At 42.6% G+C, this 20107-nt stretch overlaps 1 protein-coding gene across 10 annotated transcripts in view; it reads right to left on the reverse strand.

Moving 5' to 3' along the window:
- Positions 1–543: 543 nt before the first annotated feature.
- The window catches only part of LOC143331278 (ryanodine receptor 3), a 98883-nt gene continuing 79319 nt past the window's right edge, over positions 544–20107 (reverse strand). For 2 of the 10 annotated variants that reach the window (XM_076747986.1, XM_076747982.1), the window contains 35 exons: positions 19850–19864; positions 18840–19010; positions 18690–18749; positions 18455–18589; positions 18059–18171; positions 16412–16508; positions 15188–15297; positions 14827–14878; positions 14685–14741; positions 14491–14590; positions 14323–14402; positions 14167–14243; positions 13685–13758; positions 12609–12626; positions 11869–11949; positions 11699–11787; positions 11483–11611; positions 11287–11391; positions 9966–10047; positions 8433–9745; positions 8212–8270; positions 7720–7894; positions 7510–7596; positions 7213–7407; positions 6917–7047; positions 6789–6831; positions 6539–6666; positions 6370–6430; positions 6094–6240; positions 4693–4827; positions 4445–4601; positions 4081–4145; positions 3616–3716; positions 2790–2841; positions 544–1634 (listed from right to left, as the gene is read on the reverse strand). In XM_076747986.1, coding sequence (XP_076604101.1) covers positions 1539–1634; positions 2790–2841; positions 3616–3716; positions 4081–4145; positions 4445–4601; positions 4693–4827; positions 6094–6240; positions 6370–6430; positions 6539–6666; positions 6789–6831; positions 6917–7047; positions 7213–7407; positions 7510–7596; positions 7720–7894; positions 8212–8270; positions 8433–9745; positions 9966–10047; positions 11287–11391; positions 11483–11611; positions 11699–11787; positions 11869–11949; positions 12609–12626; positions 13685–13758; positions 14167–14243; positions 14323–14402; positions 14491–14590; positions 14685–14741; positions 14827–14878; positions 15188–15297; positions 16412–16508; positions 18059–18171; positions 18455–18589; positions 18690–18749; positions 18840–19010; positions 19850–19864 — 4590 coding nt within the window. In that variant the 3' untranslated portion in view covers positions 544–1538. Of the gene's footprint in view, positions 1635–2789; positions 2842–3615; positions 3717–4080; positions 4146–4444; positions 4602–4692; positions 4828–6093; positions 6241–6369; positions 6431–6538; positions 6667–6788; positions 6832–6916; positions 7048–7212; positions 7408–7509; positions 7597–7719; positions 7895–8211; positions 8271–8432; positions 9746–9965; positions 10048–11286; positions 11392–11482; positions 11612–11698; positions 11950–12608; positions 12627–13684; positions 13759–14166; positions 14244–14322; positions 14403–14490; positions 14591–14684; positions 14742–14826; positions 14879–15187; positions 15298–16411; positions 16509–18058; positions 18172–18454; positions 18590–18689; positions 18750–18839; positions 19011–19849; positions 19865–20107 lie in introns of all 10 variants that reach the window. The other 8 variants (XM_076747987.1, XM_076747983.1, XM_076747988.1 and 5 more) reach the window with 5 other exon arrangements.

The following is a 20107-nucleotide window of genomic DNA, read 5'->3' on the forward strand; positions in this document are numbered from 1 at the left end:
AATTTTAACAGTGTAGTTTCCTCACAGTGTGCTGGAATCATAAAAACCAGTCAACATGTTAGAGCTGTTACAGGTTGAGGAGCTGAGGAGGCAGAGCTGCTCTCAGCAGCAGGCTGCAGCACTGTGTGGTGCCTGAGGTGTGGTGACATGATGTGAGCTGACAGGTGGCACCATGGGTAACAGGGCTAAAACTCCCATCATGCAGCCTGCTGAGGCCCCGGCCTACCTCTCAGCCGTTGCTTCTTACCACACTGTCCTTTAAGGCTGCTGCTGGATGGTCACAGTTATGATATACTGTAGCTTTTAGGTTTGGGGTGAGTCAAATTGACTATGAACTAAAGCCAAGGGCTGTTTGCACACAGTTGGTATCTGGATTAGCTGCAGAGCCAGATGTTGCATCTTGTTGATGTTGGGACGGAAATGACTCACTGTCTCAAAGCTTTTAATAACTTGTTCTGTTATTATGTGAACAGGTTGAGAAGCAGGTAAAATGTAATGTTGTGGGTCTATTGAGAATATGAGTCAGCAATAACACCAACATTAATATTTCTTGCATTGATTTCTTTATTTTTTCCCATCAAAAGAAATGCACAGATCAGCAAAGCTACTACATACAAATGGCCATACAATAGCGGTTGAATTTTTGTTCTTGTTTGAAGGTGTTCAGTAAATTCTGATGGGTCATTTTTACACTTTGCACCTTGAACAGTTGCAGTTAGGCTGCATTCAGCAAAAAATCAAACCAATGCTGTCCTTCCAAGTTCAAATGAAAAAGTTCAGCCACAATCTACGTATCTGGACAGCTACTTGTTACTGCTCCAGGAAAATTACTGTACGTACATACAATAAAGAAAAAAACAAAAGTTTTGCATAGCTTCATTGTAATGTAGATACAGTACTGTAAGGCACTTCATGAAAAAATTTAGGCATTTTTTAATCCTATATAATAAACCTTTTTGCCACTTCATTCTAAAACTTCATCTCAATATGCAAGGTTACAACATCTGGAAAAAGAAAAATCTCATATAACATTTTTGCGCACTATGTAAATCTACTGTACTCCCCCGCTTTTCTTTTGGCATTAAGTCTCAAGTTCAACATTCTCAAAATATTGAAGTTGGGTTCTTGTGCATAATATGACTGACACATTGTCCCATAACCCCACACAACCCAGTGTTCCTCAAAAAGACCAAACGAAATAAAAAGAAATTGTGCAATGATTTGGGGTTATGTGGAGTAAAAGGCAACACGCTGTCAAAAACGAGTCCCAAAACTAAACAAACAGAACGTCCGGGCAAGTTACAGGTCATTTCCTCAAAGACTGGCCCTGTACCGACGGTGATAAGGGTACATCTGACATGGGCAGGAGACACTTCTCTTTTTTAGATAAAAAAGTCGTTCTATCTTGTCTCTCCTGCGGGCCAGTCTGAAACATTGGTGGGATGACTGTGTGGTTTTGTAGTCCAGCAGCTGTACGTTGGACTAAATGCTCCAGCAGCCCACCTAATATGGATAGAGGTAAAGAGGATGCATCTGCTCTATCCAAGCTGATCTTCGTACTGTTTGCGGAAGCAATCTCCAGCTGGGAAGAAATCCCAGCAGCGCTCCTGGTACATCTTCCACACATATGACTCCTGGAGTCAGACACACAGAAATGGACATCAATGTGTTACTCACAATTATAAGTAATCTTCCTTTTGCACACAAAAATATGCTGACTAAGACTGAACAATTAATATTTCGTATAAAAAATGCAATCTGATTAAGTGGTCCAGTGTGCAGGATACAGGCAGATCTGTTTGGCATAAATGGAATATAATATTCAGAGTTATGTTTCCATTAGTGTAAAATCACCTGAAAAGATGAATCATTGTATTTTCGTTACAGATAACAGGTTGGTCTTTTTGAACATCCATTTCAGACAGGTAGCTAACAGGTAGCTACGCAGATGCTGGGTAGAAATGTTGGGATCTTACAGCTAATGTTAGCTAAAGCAGCTAAAGCAATATCTTGATAAATGTGAGTTAAACCGGTCATTTTTTCTGTAGAACACTGGGACGACTGAAACAATAAGCGACTGCAGTATTTTATCTGCTGCAGCAAGTTGCAGTTTACATCCATGTCTGTCCAGATTCATGGAACATATGAAGTGAAGACTGTTGAAGAAATTTAATAAGAAGTGTGTTAAGTGTATTTTTGGACAAAACTATGTTCTCATTATATTAACATGTATGATTCCAGTGAGTGATATCCAGTGAGAAATGTGCTGTCTTCGCTTAGAGAACAGTTCTGCAGAGGACTGATAGAGAGCTTCATCACATGGTGCAGCGACGATCACCTGAAGCTCAATATCAGCAGAACACACAGTGAAGTTGACCTTTGACACAAAAAGTCAGCACTTTGTCATATTATCACTGGAGACATTTGTGTGAAGTTTTTTCCTAATTGGCAAATTAATTCTTAAGTTCTGGTCAAAAACGTGTTTTGTCTGGTCACAGCCCAAATGAACGTTTGTGCCAGATTTGAGGAAATTCCCTCAAGGCTTCTCTGAGATATCACATTCACTAGAATGGACGGACAGACAGATGGATGGACAACCCAAAAACACAATGCCTCCAGCCAAGACTGTCGCCGATTTGGAGGCATAAAAATGCAAATAGGAAATTCCTTTGAATCCTTCAGCCCTTCAGACACAGGATCTCTGATAGTAACAGAATAACCACCGATTCTTTGTTTCTGATTAGCTGATGATTCCTCAGTGAAAGGTCATTAGTGTAGTTATGCTGTACCTGGCCAGTGTGCTCTGTCTCGTCCTTGTTGATAAGGTACATCAGGAAAAACCTTTAGAAAAAAGGCCAATGAGACAAAACAAAAATGTCAGAACAAAAAAACTTCACATTTTCTTTCCTAAACATCTGATTAAAGTTCAAAAACAGAAGAGAGAGAGTGGAATAAAGGCTTTGCTGAGGCACATTTTATCCCTCCAACACCGTGTTAACAGGAAATGTCACATTCTGTGTTACTAGGAGACAATTTCTGACGCAAGTGTCAAACAAAGCAGCGCCACGCCGTCTCCATCACCGAATCACCTGTTGTTTCCCAAATTTTCCAAAGTGTAAATGGCAACGGGCCTCTGTATCTGTCTGTCGCTCTGTGGGCATCGCAGCTTTCCAAATCACGATGAATACTGTATGAGAGCACGCTATCACAAACCTATTTTCCAATAAAGTTCATGGCATTAAATAGTAATGAAGCAACATAATGAGGTCGCTCTCATATCCTCCGGCCACCTGACTGTGAGCGCAAATGGACTGGGACTTTCTATTGTCACGGGCATTACACAGAAACACTGGATAGAGAGGCAGTGCAGGGGAAACACGGAGACAGATGGAAAAAGTACCTGAAGGGATCTACTGTTCTGGATCACTGGGGCTATTAGTGACTATGGCCCTGATGCTGTGGTAATGTGTTAAAGCCATCAATCATGTGCATAAATTACAGATAAGAGACAATATATGCTGGTGGAAGATGATGGCAATGATTAATACATGTGCAATAAAACATAAAAAGGTTCATTTAAAGGTTATATAAAATGCCAGAAAGAGGGATACTTACAGGTAGTTGGCCAAATTGTGCTCTTGTAAGGTGTGAGTCTCAAAGCCGTGAGGTGTTGTGTCAAAGTAGTCATTACCGATCCCACAGATGAAGCATTTGGTCTGAGAACAGACGATGAAAAGGTAATTAGAGCACCTGCTGTCTTTTGTTTATCTTTGTGCTTCATTTTCTTCACCAAAGCAATCAAAAGGCCATTTTGCTATAAAGATCAGTTTACTTGTCATCGTTAGTACCTTTCAGCCTGTGTGGAAAAAAAGCCCCATCAGGCTTACTTGGGCTAACATTTGTGATTCTCCTGGTTTTTACCTGGAACGTCATGATCATTTTCCACCCCTCTTGGAGTCCTAGCTTACAAGGGTTTCACCAAACTAAGACACAGCCGTGTTTGTGCCACACTTGGCACATGGCTCCCATCCAACGTCACCGCATACTGCAAGTTCAGGTGAGAATGAAATCTAGTCTCACCTCCATGTCCTCTTTGACTTGTTCCTGCTGGTCTCTCAGCTCTCCAAAGGCATCAATGATCAAACCTGTAACCACAAAACAATTGCTGTGGGTATATCCTATAAACTCTATCTGTGTAATCAATACAAGAACAAATTTACACCCTTCACTTCCTAAAAATACAGCATTGAGTGTAACGTGGATATACTACAGTGATGTAGTATTGCAAAGTGTGTGAGGAATATCATTTTCTTTGCATCTGTGGTTATTTACTGAGGTGAAACAACAGGTTGATTCCTTTTGATCAGTTTATAGATTAGAATAATTCAAATACTCATCCAGAAACATTTACTGACTAATCTTAGAGGAAGTACAATGAGCTTACCCTGAATGATGGCCAGGAGGATGACGATGACAAAGAAGAAGAAGGTGATGTCAAAAAGGATACGGTAGAGCTCATAGGGGTCACCAGCAGGGTCCTCGATCTCGTCCCCGATGCCCCCTCCTGCTCTCACCCCAACGTACATGTGGAACAGGTAACACTGCAAACACAGCCAGAGGGTGAGTGCAGCCTCTTGAAGTATTGGTGTCCCGTCGGGTTTAGACTTAATGATACACGTGATGGAAACTTACAGTCATCATGTCATCACACTTCATATCTGGCTCATCCTCATCCTCACTCTTGTTGTAGAACTTCCTGAAGAAGTTGAAGGCCACCACAGTGTACAGGTAGACCACGACTGCCAGCAGGCCCACCGTCAACACCAGCTTAAGAGGAACACAGGCTGCAGTGAGTAAATTGCCACCACAAACTTCCTGTCTATTTATGAGGTGGAAACACACAAGACGCAGCAGGGGAAAAGCCACCAGCTCTCATTCATTTTCTATATTAAGTAGTTGAACCCTCATGAGGTGCTCGATGGGATTGCCGGCGGCGAGAGAAGAGCACAGAAGGGAAAAATTCAAATGAGTGTAAAAGGATATGAAAGTTCAGCGTAGCAACCAGTCACACGCATCAGCTTTATACTGACATAAAACTCCATTCAGATGCAGCTTGTGCACTGATTTACTCATGAATCTAAACAGCAACAACAGCGGAGGCAGCTGTAAACTACATCTGGACTGACAGCGTGATTGATCTGCCCACAGGCAGCTGAGTGTGGGAGGTGTCATTCCTTGCGGCCTTGCCATTTGGGTGTATTTCCAGCCTTGGAGATTGAGGTGACATTAAATTTTGATTTGTGCCTCTGGTCAGTTGACATGAGAATCCCTGCAAGAACTGACAGTCAGACTCAGGACTGAAATGAAGGCAACTGAGCTATTTGAACTCAAATGTCACAGGATACTGGATGCATCTGAATTCTCTTTTACGCATCCTTGCTTCCTCCACTTGCGCTCTCTTCCTTTTGCCTTAATTCTCCCAATTATCTCACAAGAAAGAGATAGAAACATTGAGTGTAAATATACAAGAACTGACACAAGGCATACAATATTTAGTAGATGACAACCTTGCTCATCCAAGCATCCATTATCATGTTGTACAGAGGGAGGTCAATCATGTATAGAAAGTGTAGAGAAACACATATTTCTCCCAGGAGGTGACAGACCAAATCACAGTTAAAAGGTGAGCAAGACTAATCAGGGGACCACACACAAATCAAATGAGATGGCCATGTGGCTCTGTGTCTGGTGAATGTGTAAATAGCCTTGACTTTGCTAATAGCCTAGCCAAAACCACTAAAACAATAGCATATCAAAGCTTGGTTTCCCAGTTTTGTACCCTGATGGTCAAATATGCTTAAAGCAGCTTTAAGTTTGTGGGAAAAGAAAAACCCACAGAAATAATCCAGATCACGGAATTGTTTGTGTTATCCCAGATGCCATCAGTGGGACAGGAGCATGGAGACTGTGATAAAACTGGCTTGTGGTTGCACATCAGGGAAAAAAAGGCGGTGGTTACAACCCAACCCAGGCGACTAACTCAGCAGTGACCCCTGCTGCTTGAAATAAGACCTGCATCCTCCTCATCCTGACCTGTTTTCCATTATGTGTGACAGAGGAGAGGATGGTACGAAGTGTCTTGAACCCCATGGCGATGTCCAGCAGATGAGCAGCAAAGAAGAAGTTGTTGTAGTGGCCCAGGATGGACATGGTGGTATACCATACCAGATACAGGAATGACTGGAAAAAGAAACAACAAGAGAAGCTGATCAGAAATCATGTGTCCAGTCATAATATCATCAATCAATGCATTCACTCAGCCATCCATAAAACCAGCAATTAATCATCCCAAACAGTATGCAAACTCACATTGTCTGTAAACACCACTCCAAGTTTCCAGACGTGGTACTTTGTATCGATTGAGCTCAACCTGGCAAACAAGAAAGGTTGATATGATGGGCTCGTATTTTCTATTTGACCTCTATTTTTGCTTCAAGGAGTTCTAGCCTGTCTGCTCTTTATCCATCTAATCTCTCACCATGACACCAGTGAAGCCTCCTTGGCGACAGTTTCCTCTGTGGGGTTGAAATCCAGGGCACTCTTATCCAGCCCCAGGAGTTCTGCTATTCTCTCTGCTCCATACAGGTCTCCATACTTTTTGATCACCTACAAACAGCAGTGAAACAGAAACAGACGAGAGGATGACACTGTGGCTGACATTTGGTAAATATCACCAGATTTGGTTTGTCTGCGTAACAGATGACACAAAAATAACACAAGTCACTTACTTTACGTTTGACGAATTTATCCCAGTAGTTGTTGGGGAAGGAACTGGTAAAAGCAGCAAAGAACAACAGCATTAAACCTTTGTTCATAAGAGATCATGACTCAGAGTTTCATACCCATACTGACTCACGGAGTATTGATGACCAGCCTGTCCCACTGTCCTTTGATGTCATCATCCGACGGCTGCTCTGTGATGTAAAGGCCGGCAAACTCCAACTTCCTCGCTATCTCCTTCTCACGTTTGAACACCACCAGGGGCACCTTGGACACAAAGGGAATTTGGCTGCATTGTTAGCTCAGTAAAGGAAAAAATGTAGAGTTACGTCTGCTGACTGACGTCAACATGCCACACATCCAGCATGTTTACTTCTAAAGGCAACAGGAAGTGTATGACTGTGTGTTTTTAGACATTTGGTGTTACTGTACCTTCAGGTAGTAGTATCCCACCACGCACAGGAAAGATATGATAGTGTGCAGGATAGCAAGACAGCGAAGCGTCGGCGCCATGTACCCTGTGCTCTCCTGCAGGACAAAATACTCAAGTGCACCCTCATCTTCCTCTTCCCCAGTTCTACCGCGACCGTTCCAGGGGTCTTCGTCATCTGAGTAATCACCGGTCACCTGACAGACAATGACACATTGAAAGGTATTATCAAAAGCAGTAACAACAATGGTCAAATCTTATAGACTGTATATACGATGATAATTTAATTTCAAGCTTACTTTGTAGAAGAGCAGAATGAAGTTGATAGCAAAGGCAACAAATAGTGCCAGGAAGCGGAGGTTGTAGAAATTTCTGGCCAGGTAATTCTGTGAAAATAATCATTTCTGTATAAGTTGTACATGTGCAACAGGTTGATTGGTACTCTCTTAATAAGCTTAAGCTAACAATTCCGTTATTGTTTTCAGACAGCTGTGAATGAAATATCTGACCAGCATCTTGGTCTGGTAGATTTCCAGGCCATCGAAGAAGCTGGCCATGAAGGCCTCCGGTGGCTCTTTCTTCTGGCCGAGCCTCTTCTTCGGGGCTTTCTTCTCCTCCACCAAAGACTCTGGAGGGGCTTCGTCTTTGGCCTTGTCGTGGTCCTTCTTCTCACCATCTTCTGAACTGCAACAAAAATTTCACTATTAGTGACAGGCAGATACATGCTGTCTACACTTGGAGCCTCCTACCAAGGGTTAACTTAAATCCTGTTAAATACCTGACATTCTTCATACTTAAAGCACCTTTTGTGAAGAATTTTAAAATGTTTGACTTTGGCAACTATCAAAAGAAAGACATGATGAAACACAGAAAATGTTAGAATGCTAGAAGAATGCACAAGGCAGAAAGTTTAAATATGCTTCATCACATAAAAAATATATCAAAAGAATCATATCAATAGCAATTCCACTGAGGATGAATGATGAACAAAGAACACTCACTCTCCTTTCTCTGAATCTGACTTGTAGTCTCCATTTGAAGCTCTTTTCTTTGCAGCCATCTATAACAAATACATTGTTTTGACCATCAGTCACTTTAACAGTTTGCTCTAGTATGATAACACATGTGTTTCAGGTAAAATATCAACAGTAGTGTTGTAGTGTTTCTAGTATCAATTAGCAAAGGCATGATTCGTTAAATAGGATTTAAGATGCGCACTGACCTGTGCTTTCTTCTGCTTGACAGCACTAGCAATGGACGGAGCATCCCCCACCACCACCTCAGACACATCTCCCAAACCTGGCTCAGCCCCATGCTTTCCCTCCTTCTTGGGCTGTATGTTCAGTAACTCAGCCATCAGGTCTGCCTCTGCTGCATCTCCCTGAGCCATCTGACCCATCTCGGCCAGCGCTGACGCTTCACTCGCCTCCATCTTCTCCATTTCTAACACGTCTCCATGGATCCCAAACTGGGTGGGATCCGGCATATTTCCCAAAATGTCCGTCACCTTAATGTTCTTGGCCCCTTCAACGAGGCCGCCTCCAAACATAGTGGTCCACAAGATATGGAAGAAACCCCAAACCAGGCTGTAGACAAAGTGGAAGAGGCCTGTGATGATCATCCAGAAGAAAGAGAAGAAGCCTCGCACCATCTCCCTTACACTCATCTTCCTGAATTTTCTGTACTGTCTCCTAATGCTCTTGAAAGTTAGCAGCTGGCGGAAGTGGCAGAGGCTTTTTCTCATGGAGATGCAGGCGATTGTAAAGGCCGAGGAAGACTCCAACATCACGCTGTCCTCCTCTTCCTCTTCCTGGCTTTCCACCACACTCTGGTTGTCATCCTCATCTTCCTCTGGACGCTCCACTGGGTCTGGCTCTGAAATCTGAGAAGCTAGCTGCATCTCAAAGATGGTGTCCTCACAGAAGTTGACAAACAGTTCCATCTTCTCACTCTCCCCGCCTTCATTGACAACATCGAAGATAAACTGCCGTTTTGACTCTTTTACCTGAGGTTTCTCCCACTGGGTACGACTCGACTCACTGATCTCAAAGTAGACTCTCTCAATGCGCTTGGCACCACCCATGATCTCAATACGACCCAAATAGGGTTCGAAATAGCTGAGGACACTCTCAGCCAGGTCGAGGAACGTTGAAAGGCGAGCATCGTGAGGCATGTGCTCAGAGAGATTGGTCAGCAACACAGCTACATTAAAGCCAATGTCCTTGGCGGGTTCATGAAATCTCTCCACAAACTGCTCGTAGTTGAACATGTCGTTCTCATCCGCCTCAGCACAGGAGAGAAGAAACTCAATCTCAGACTGGGAATACTGCTTCTGGTTCTCCATGGACTTCTGGAAATCCTTCTTTGAGATGACACCTTTGCTCTCAGGGTCATAGTCCTTGAAGCTGTCTGAGGTAGTCAGGTCCTTCAACTTGAGGAACATGTCGAAGAATTTTAGGATCATCTCCACGTTACTGGAAGATTCCACCAAGGTGTCCACCATCTGTTTGCCAATAGTACCATTGACAACATTACCTGTGACGCGATGGAGAAAGAGACCAAAACAAAGTTTGTCAGTACACACAATAACTACCAACACTCTCCATGCAGATTAAGCAAAGCTGATTTGGGAAATATTTTATTACATTTGAAGCAAACAAATCTGCTTAATGAAAACCACAAATGAGACAATATCCTTGCAAACTAATGCTGCTGACAAGCTCATATGCCGTCAGTGAGTCACTGAGAAGTGAACCTTCAAGAAGAGAGAGCATCATGACGATCATGTCCTTCTGCAGGTCCAGCAGCTCCTTCAATAATTCAATCTGACTGGAGTCCTGTTAGGAGAGGACAAAAAAAAAACAACCTTATGACTCACATTACACTATATCACACAGACTACTGATGGCCTCCCTGTAAGGGTACCGTAATATCCTTGAGAGATCAAGGCTGTCTCAGATCGTAGGGACCCACAATGGCCCTGACGGGGCCCAGACGGGCCTTCCAGGTAGCATCCATCCATCAGCACCAGGGTTAATGTTATTTTACTGTCTTGCAGCAGATGGCTAGGTCAGTCTGACTCATTTAGGGTCTCTGTGGAGCCTGTGTTCAGCATGCCATAAATCTGTGCCGTACTTTGATTCGCAAAATTCAAACCCCTCCACCTGTGCTCTTCTTCATCCTGGCTTCTACTGTCAGACCAAGCCTTTTTCTGATGGCCATGAGATAAGGTTACATGGCTGGATTTCCTCCCATTCCTGACCTATTAGGTATGGAGGAAATATCATAGATAGACTAATACATCACGTAGCTGAGTGGAATGACATATGTAATTGTACTGCAGTAGCCTGAGGTTATCCTTGAGCCTGGAGAGACCTCTAGTGGCTACAGATATAATGTTTTGTTTTGTCAGCAAAATACACATAAGCACTGAAAGTAAAAATACTCGTCATGCAGAATGGCATCTCTCAGAGAGTTAATTACCATATATGTTTAATGTTATGAGATTATTAGCACTGATATATTCATGCATAAGCAGAATTTGGGAATGTCTAGGAGCTTATATGGTATACACTTCAACCATTTGGCTACAAGACGTCTTCAAGATTAAATTTCGGCGTATTCATTGAAACCATCCCTGATTTGACTCCAGCAGGCTTCCTCTATTGCAAGTCATTACTCCCTCTCTCTTCCTGTCATCTCTATGTCAAGACTGAAAAACTGTCCAATAAAAGCAAAAACAACAAAAGATATTATTTAGTTTCGAAGCTGATTCAGTGGATCTTATTTGGACCACTTTACATACTGAATCTATAGTACTACATCATATTTTATAATATGATCACATCTTCTACACGTAACTATTAATCTGCAAAGTAGCCAAGGTGTAGCTGTCAACAACAGAGTAAAAAGGAGTAAAAAGGACAATATACTGTATCTGTAATGTCGTGGGGTAGATGTATAAAGCATACGTAGTTCAAGTATAAGTACAGCACCTCAAATCTGTATTTATGTGCAGTTCAAATATATAACAGCACAGCATAGCATGCACCACCACTGCAGACACAATTCCATACCTGGGACAACTTCATCTGCATGTTGGCAAATACATGCAAGAAGCCCACCACTGCGTCCCACAACCTGCTGTGAGCCAAACTCTGCTGGTTCCCAATACATGGACCCTGGAGAAAATCATACAGCATCAAAATCAATCTTTTAAGCTCGGGATTTGAATTAGCACTTGTTGTGGTGCAGTGTGCTTTGATGTGGTACCTGTATGTATTCAGTTAAAGAGTTGAAGACCTGCTTGGCCACTGCCAGTGCTCTGGAGAAGTTCCTCTGACCTGCCTCGTCTATAATATCCTTACCAGAGTAGTACCAGTAGAAGTCACTGATGGACTCCTGAAAGAAAGAAAGAGAAAGGTTTAGCATTAAAGAAGGTGAATGAATAGATTAAATTGTTCTAGAGCTGATATAACAATATCATACCTGCAGTCTTAGTAGGTAGTCTACAGTACTAATGATGATGTTGACTGTAGTGGTGTTCCCTGTCTGAGTCCTCAAGAAGTTTTGAAAATCTACAACAGGTAATAAAATAAGATTAAAAAAACAGGCATGTATCTTCTTTAATTCTGCTTTATGGAACTGTGTCCACTTACCATTGTTGTGGCCCTCACAAAGAAGCTGCAGAAACCTAAAGAGATCCTTTGTGAACTCATCATCCTGCAGTACCTTGGAACCTGAGGACAGAAAATGAGATTAACTGTCTTGTTCAGTGATAAGAAGGTCAGAGACCTGTCATTTTAATGTCAGTGCAGGCATCAGGCCTTGCATAGCTTTCATTTCCTAAACATAAAGCTGCTGTCTAGTTGTCAGGCGGCATTAAATTATGTGCACTATATTTGGGGTTCACATAGACAAGGTATAGTGCATCATTTCACAAATTAAAAGAGGGTTTATTATAGGAATAAAACTGAGCTTTATTGTTTAACACCAGCAAAGCTTTGTTGTTTCTTACAATCAAAGCTTTGAAAGATTTATTTCTTACTACACGCTGGTTAGTATCGTAAAATTATTTAACAGAAAAGGTCCCACACAAATGACAAGCACTGACTTCTTATAAAAGAAATATAAGAAAAGTGGAGAGATTTGAGTCAGTTTGGGGCACCTAACCCTGGACTGAACAATCTATCCAGATGTCAGAGGAGCATGCATGCGTTCCTTCAGTCCAAGGCACAAAAGAAGGTGGTTGTATTGCATTCAGGGAAAGGGAGGAGGAGGAGGAATGGGGAGAGACAGATTGGGGGGGGGGGTGAGGAAAGGGAGGAAGGAGTTGAATAGAGAGCAGTCAAGATGTCAGCATTGCATAGAATGAGTAGAATCTAAACCATGTATTTACCCCGCTCACTCACGTTGACTGCGACCGATGAGATAAAAAACATGATCAGAGGAAAACAATCAAACAAACAAAACAAAAAGCAGACATAAGCAAAGGAGAAGACATTGAGATTCAATCAGAAGAAGTAGGAACAGGAGAGAATGATAGCGCTATAGAAATATATTTACATACTCACATTGATTTGCGACACTGACATGCGGTTACGATTAAACAAAGTCTTAAAGTACAGTCTGCTCGCTAGGCAGGTGTTTAGACTACAAGTTAGACTACAAGACTAACAGTTACCATCACTTATGCCTGAATGTATGAGGTGAAAATGAGCTGGAATATGCATGAGAAAAACATATTTATATACTGTATGCTACCCATCGATCAAATAGAGACCTCTGATTAAGTGTTACTTTACATGTGGATGTAGTTGTGAGCGTGAGTGCTTTTCAGTGGCAGACAAGGCCGAGACAGGACTTAGACATACAGTAGCACAGGTTTACCTGCACGATGATGATGTACAACATGACACACGAGAGACACACATGACGTGGAGATGGGCTTGTACAACAACAAACTAAAGAGCAGATGTTTGTCCAAGCTAAGGCGTCATTTGTCTAGCAGCCGATTACAAGCCTGACTATAGATCAATAACGACGTGAGGCCGAATGAGACACGTCATGTCACAGAAGGATTTCTACATGTGTACGCAGCGATATCACGCATAGCTTGTGCTGTGGTCTGGGCCACGTGTGTAACGCTGTGTGGCTGAACACTGCACAAATAAAGCTACTGTTTCGCTGTCACTTTACAAAGATACTCTCAGATCTGCAGCAGATCAGCATTTAGCATCAACAGACTGCAGCACATAAACTGCTGAACTTTTAGTATAGAGGTTCCGTCTGTACTGCACTTTTCCTACAACGACAAAAAACAGAATCATACTATGGTGCAGATATTGAGTTTAGTGCTGCATACTGTGTATTGCTCTTTACAGCCGCGTGTTTTAAAGTCTCCTGGCAGAGGACAAATCAATCACTCATATTGTTGGTCTCAGACTGTTTACCGTGTTTGTCATCCTCACTTACTTGATCCCTCTTCAGTAACCATCCCCAGACCTTCAGCTTTATTTTGCCTTTCAAAAGCATTCAAGTCCAGGACACTGAAGAAAAAAAGAAGAAAGAAAGAAAAGGAAAAAACAAAGCCTCGTCTTTCTTTCTTACTTCTATATTCTGTATTTCAGCCATATGTATTTAAAAGGGGCACTCCAGCAATTTAGCACTGCCAAAGCTCCAGAGACACTGGATCCTACACTTCCCATAATGCCACCTGCAGCTCCAGTTTGTAAAGGAGGCTTTCATTATACATTTTTAGTCTCCAAGCCCAAACTCAGATTACCCCGGTGACATCACTGGACAAAGCTCCACCACAGCCACAGGAGACATTATATAACTGTTTTCACAGGCTGCTTAGTACTTCCTGTGACTAGCAAACTGACCTTTCTGTGTATAATTAGTGAAGTTCCCCATGAAATTGCAGTTGAGAAATAAAACACATGCGGCTTCATTACCTGCAAGACATCATCAGTCCAGATAAACTTTTGAAAAATCCAACGTCTCTTTTCTCCTTCAGATAGTCCAGCATTTTCTGCATCAAAATAAAAGCACGGTAAATAGTGAGCTGCTGCTGTTAACTATACAAAGTCTGTATGCTGATTGATGCGTACCTGCTGGACCAGTATATTTCCCCCGTTGAGAATGGAGATGCCCAGTTTGAGGGTGAAAGTCACCATAGCACCAAGTCGACCTGATGACCACAAATCTTATATCACACAGATGTTATACCAGAGGTGGTAGCTCTTAGAAGGCAGACGGGTGAGCGTGTGTTTGCCTACCTTTGCTGGCACTGACCATCTGAAGAACCATCTCTGCAGCTCCTCGATCATGTAGTCTGGCTTGCTGGTACAGCATCTTTTGCTTCTCCATTTCCTTTTCCTGTATGAAATGATAACACAGTAAGCACCACTGCTGAATATGAATCAAAAACAAAATGAAATGCAGAACACTAGTCCTGAGAAATCAACAGCACCTCAAATGTTTTCTCTTTCCCTTCTTCGTCTTCCTCTTCTTCGCCTTCAGCGCAGCTCTGAAAGAGAACACAGATTGTCAAACCTGCAAGATTTGGCTGAACTGCATGCATTGAAGTAAAAGCAATTTAGAGAATAAAGTACCTTTGCCATCATATCTGCATATGCAATATACAAGGGATCCTCTTCCAAAGAACTAACAAAAAAGGAAGACAAAAATCTGGTGGTTAAGCCTCGTTTAGCACACGATCACATCTCCTCTAAATTATTAGCAAGTGTAAGTGGTTATATTTCTAGCCACTATAATGTATGTAAGCAACAAGACTGCAGAGAAACACCCACAAACTGCTCATGTTTCTCACCTAGTATAAAATATATGGTGATGATTTCGCTTAATGCAGCTCTTTATTAGCCAAGAGGCAAGCCAAAAGTATTAGGCAGCACAGATGGAGCAAAGCGTGTTGGTGCCAGGTGGTCAGGTGTGTGACACTGAGTGTGTACTTACCTGCACTCAGTCAGAGCGTTGTGGCTGAAATGCAGAATGAGCTGGTGAAGAGGGTCTGGCTGCTTTCTCACCTCCTCCTCTTCCTCTTCCTCCACTTTGGGCTGCGTTTTCTGGACAAAGCCACACAAGTGAATGCTGGAGCTCGGGCGTGTAGTCTCAATGTCAACCAGAAATCTGAACTGTAGTTACCATACACCACTTACCTTAAGAGGCTCAGGTTATAGTAGGAAAAAAGACATTGATAGCATACACTGATCGCATGCAGACAATTAACCACAAACACGAGCATGGACACAGTGACACAGCATCCACACACATGCTGGCACACACACACACACACACACAGAGCAGATGATTTTCAGCACTGTTAAAAGGTGGAGATTGGAGTTAAGCATGACTCTCCATGAGGCCAGTTTACACTTTTTCATGGAGCTCCTGTGATGAATCCCTCATGATAGCAGACACATTGGAACTAATTTTCTGTGGGGTTTGCTGAAAGTATGTGTGCTTAGTTGGCTGAATCGTAAAGTTCCTCCTCTGTCACACCTTTAACTTCTTATGCGGTGTCCCGATGGCTTTAATTTTAAACCATGTGGAAAAGATATGACTGTCAAAAGGTCTAAAGGAAGATTTGATTTTCAAAAGTTGTATTAATTCAACTTTTATCTTCATTTTATTATTAAAAAAAGAGCAAAAAAAAAAAACACACCCATGGGCACAGTGGGGTATGTCAAGGTCCAGTGTGCCTTAACAACGTCTCCAGATAAGAGAACTGAATTTATTAAACTTTATTTCTTGAATCCTTGAAGCATTTTTAATCAACTTATGCATATTATGCTCCAGGTTATCATGAGCTACAAAGTGCAGTTTTGCAAAGTCAATGCATGATTGTGATATTTTGTGACACTACTTTCAGAAATGTCATTGGTAAGTCAAAGCGACGCGGTGGCATGCCCTCTTACCAATGCTGGATGGGAGTGGGTGAAAAACCTCAGCTGGCTCTGACATCAGCGGTGATGTCATGCTTGCCAAAAAATGGGAGTCAAGTTGAAAAACACTGTGTGGATGACTGAATGCGGCCCGGTGGCAGGTGGTGTGGTTGGGGCGCTTTCAAGCACTTTCGATAATGACACAAGTAAAGTGGTGCTGTAGGGGTGACGCTCAGCTCCACAGAGCACACGGGTACCAACAGGAGGGCGCTGGGGGAACGTCAAGAGTACTTACTGCAAGATCCTGCACTAGCTTCTCCTCAAAAGAGTACTCCTCAGTTTCTATCCATATTCTCTGATAGGCCAGGAGGAAGAGGTTAATAGAGCGATGCCTAAGGAAGGGTAAGAGGAGATTTGCCTGGGTTAGATAGGAGCAGAGCAAAGGAGGGAATGAGACCCTTTAGGAGAGGTTAATACTGGTTAGTATGGGGTACTGGTATATCCAACTGGTCAGGTGTAATGCCTGTAATACTCATTTATCCATGTAACCGTGCACATCAGCGACAGTTGAAGAAATATTTTGACATTTAAGGAACACGAGTTAGATGAGAGGATCAATTACACTCTCATGTCTGTATGCTAATAAAGCTACAGCCACCAGACAATTACTTATCTTAGCATAAAGATTGGAAGCAGGTGGAGGCAGCTAGCCTGACTGTGCCCGTAAGTAAAAACCCACCTAATAGCACCTCTAATCAGTCTCTAACAGTTTCCAGTTTTTAAGATAACTGCCTGTTGGCTCTAGGTTCATATTTGGCGTACAGACATGAGAGCGGTATAGAATTTAATTAAGGTAATTTAAGTTTTGGTAAGAAAGCAGTTGAGAATAATTCCAAAATGTTTAACCATTCCATGAAAACACTTGCTCACTCGCTGCATTACTGTACAGGTGTGAACCAGTGGAAAAACCAGCGGGAATATCTGGATGAGAGTTAAATCTGCAGCATAAACCGTGCCTGGAGGAGAGGTTAAGAAAGGTATGCAAGGTCATACAGCAGCAACACTGGGTCAGCACTACGTTACCGTCAGCATGGAGAGCAGACTGTCATAGTCTGTGTTCTCATGCATTATCTCCAGCCAAATATGTCGGTAGGCACTCAGGAAGTAATTATTATTTTTGTGCCTAAGGGGATGAGGTACAATAGAGTGTGACATTGAGGAGAGAACAAAGGCTCAATGGAGAGACAAAAGAGAAAAGATGACATCTGAATGTGTGAAACTCAGTTAGAGTTGACATTATCCAGAAGCTCCACATCCACCCCTCAAACCCAAATCTATTACTCCAAACAAAAACAGTCAATTGTGCCGGCATTGTAAATACTGTCTAATAATAATTAACTATGCTGTGTCATATTTCACTGTCAACAACTCTGAATAAATGAGTCATGCTGTCAGGCAGGCGGGCAGCATCGTCTGAGCACATATTGAAGATGGCCACCCCCAGGTTGGGCCTCATAATTGTTTTCCTCCCTACTGTAGCTCTCTGCCTGACTTCCTGTGATTGAGTTACAGAGCAGCAGGGCATGAAATTGCCAGTGTCGCTTTTTTTCTCCTCCTTGATAACAGCTATGGGCCAGACATTTGTCCTACAAACGCGGCGACGGTGGCTGTGCATTAATGCAGGGTCAGAACCCAAGAAGACAGAAATGAGAGTTGTGAGTCAGACAGAAGAAGAAAGTGTGGTGGTGTTTGGCCAGTAAACACAGAGGTGATGTTGCAGCACTTGCGACACAATTTTCCCATCTGCTAGTAGTCCCACAGGGAGGTCTCGGCTACTGTTGAATGTGGGGTGTCATCTTGGATTCATGCGGCTGTTTAGCATGATTTTCGGCTAAAAACAGCACTAGAATAGAGAGTGCAGGTGCAATGTATACAGTCATACCTTGGTAGATTATAAAGCGGAGCCATCCGGAAGCAGGCGACGACTGCTCGCTTCCTCTGCTTGGAAAGCAACTTCTGCCACACACATTTCTTGGATCTCAATGGTTGCTCCACCTAATAGGAGTAGGAGGAAGTCAGCGTTAAGATTACGTGATTAATCAAGACATTCTCTACCAGGTAAACCTGAGCTGCCGTTTAGTCAGCCTCCTCAATAGTTAGTCCAGATAATCCACCACCAGGAAACCATGACTGTCATATACAAAGAAGTCATGACCTACAAAGCAACACATCTGGCAGCAAAGAATTTTTTTTTATGAAAGTTGCTATGAAAAATAAAATTTACTATTAATATTTAGTACATAATATGTTTGGGTATGTATAATAGTTTGAGCCCGACCTGCTCCAGGTAGAAGACAGCAGCAGAGATCCTCTGGATACGGTCCACCACCCTCTCAGGGTCTGGAGGGCCCTCGCTTCTTATTGCAATGTCCTTGTACAAGTTTAGCTGCCATCTGACTGCCGGGTCCTCTGACTGAGAGAGTGTTACAAAGAAGGATATGGAATATGATATATATGGTCTTTGGAGGCACAGCAACCACTTACAGTCATGAAACCCTCTGTGACATGCTCACCTTTTCTCGTAGATGTAGATTCTGATGAATATGTTCTTTGACCTCTTCGTCTGTGTCTCTCTATTAAATAATGGCAGGATTAGGAAGTCAAATTTAAGCTTTGTTATTGTGAAATGCAGCCGTTTCAAAGAAGAGTTCTTGTTCTCTCACCAGGAGGTAGCGAGTCTTGGCTAGAGAGATGAGCTCTTGGTCTCCTGGGGTACACATGTTGAGGCCAATCGGCAGCATCTTCTTCAGGGCAGCCACAATCAGCGAGGTCTGGATGGAGTAGAACTCACCACGCCTTTTCTTGTGTCTCCTCTCCTGATCTTGTCCTCCAGACTGAAGAAAATCACGATAATAACATAAGACAACACCATATGGAATAAAAAATGCTATGGCAGCTTAATATGCTGGTCTTATGATGTAACACAGTTTGTTTTTCCCTTTTTGCTAAATTTAATGTTGCACTAAAGCACTTCCTGAGCATTTAAACTGATACTTTAATAATATTTTATTGGAGCTTGCTTCACAGTGCAAGCACTCACACTGCATTTGAACAAAAGCCAGAGGCAACTAAGGCATTTTTTTCAGTCCTGGCAAAATCTGAGACCAGACCAAATCTGTGCCACTGAAGCATTAAGAAGTTTCACACCTCAGCTGAAAAGTGGAGTTAGCAGACTGCTTCTGTTAGACCAGCAAGATGTTACCAGTGAGGGGAAAATTCACACTTTTGAGCCAAACTGAAGCAGCTGGCTCAGTGAAAACACGAATTTCAATATCAATGTTTATACACTGACAGAAACACACACTTACACTTACACACACATCAACCACAACAGAAAAACCGAAATAGCTTGAGATAACTATTGGCCAAACACACCGGGGTACCACAATTCATCGACTGCAAACACACCAGCGGCATGATTTGCTACAGAAGGGCTGGGCTTCAATACTCCAGATGAGACATGTTCCGCCCATAAGGGAATGAGGAAAGACCAAAGTTACCATGTCACACATGGTGATGAATGGAGACCACAAATAATCAGGTGACATGATGTATAACTACACTATAGATTATATAGCACAGCGGCACAAGCTATTGGCTTCTTTGCTTGCCGACTGGAGCACATAAGCCAATAAGCTGGCAGGTAAACAGCTCATGCACTGCATCACTCTACCTTTTCCTTAAAGGACTGTTTGAGACAGAGAGAGGGACAGAAAGAGAAAGACAGATTGAAGAACATGATGAGAGGGCAGTTAATGGAGGCACAGAGTCCCCGCATGGACGTGCACTTGCAATGAAAACTATTTGTTTGCCTTTAAACATCTAAACCAGGCAGACAAGAAAGAAAATGTTCTAACCCCTGTAAAGCTGACAGGGCTGAAGGTATGGAGGAATACTGTCTTCTGACAGAAGTTTCTGTCATCTACCATCA

Source organism: Chaetodon auriga, chromosome 14 (genome assembly GCF_051107435.1).
Source record: "Chaetodon auriga isolate fChaAug3 chromosome 14, fChaAug3.hap1, whole genome shotgun sequence".
In the NCBI taxonomy this organism is placed as follows: Eukaryota; Metazoa; Chordata; class Actinopteri; order Chaetodontiformes; family Chaetodontidae; genus Chaetodon; species Chaetodon auriga.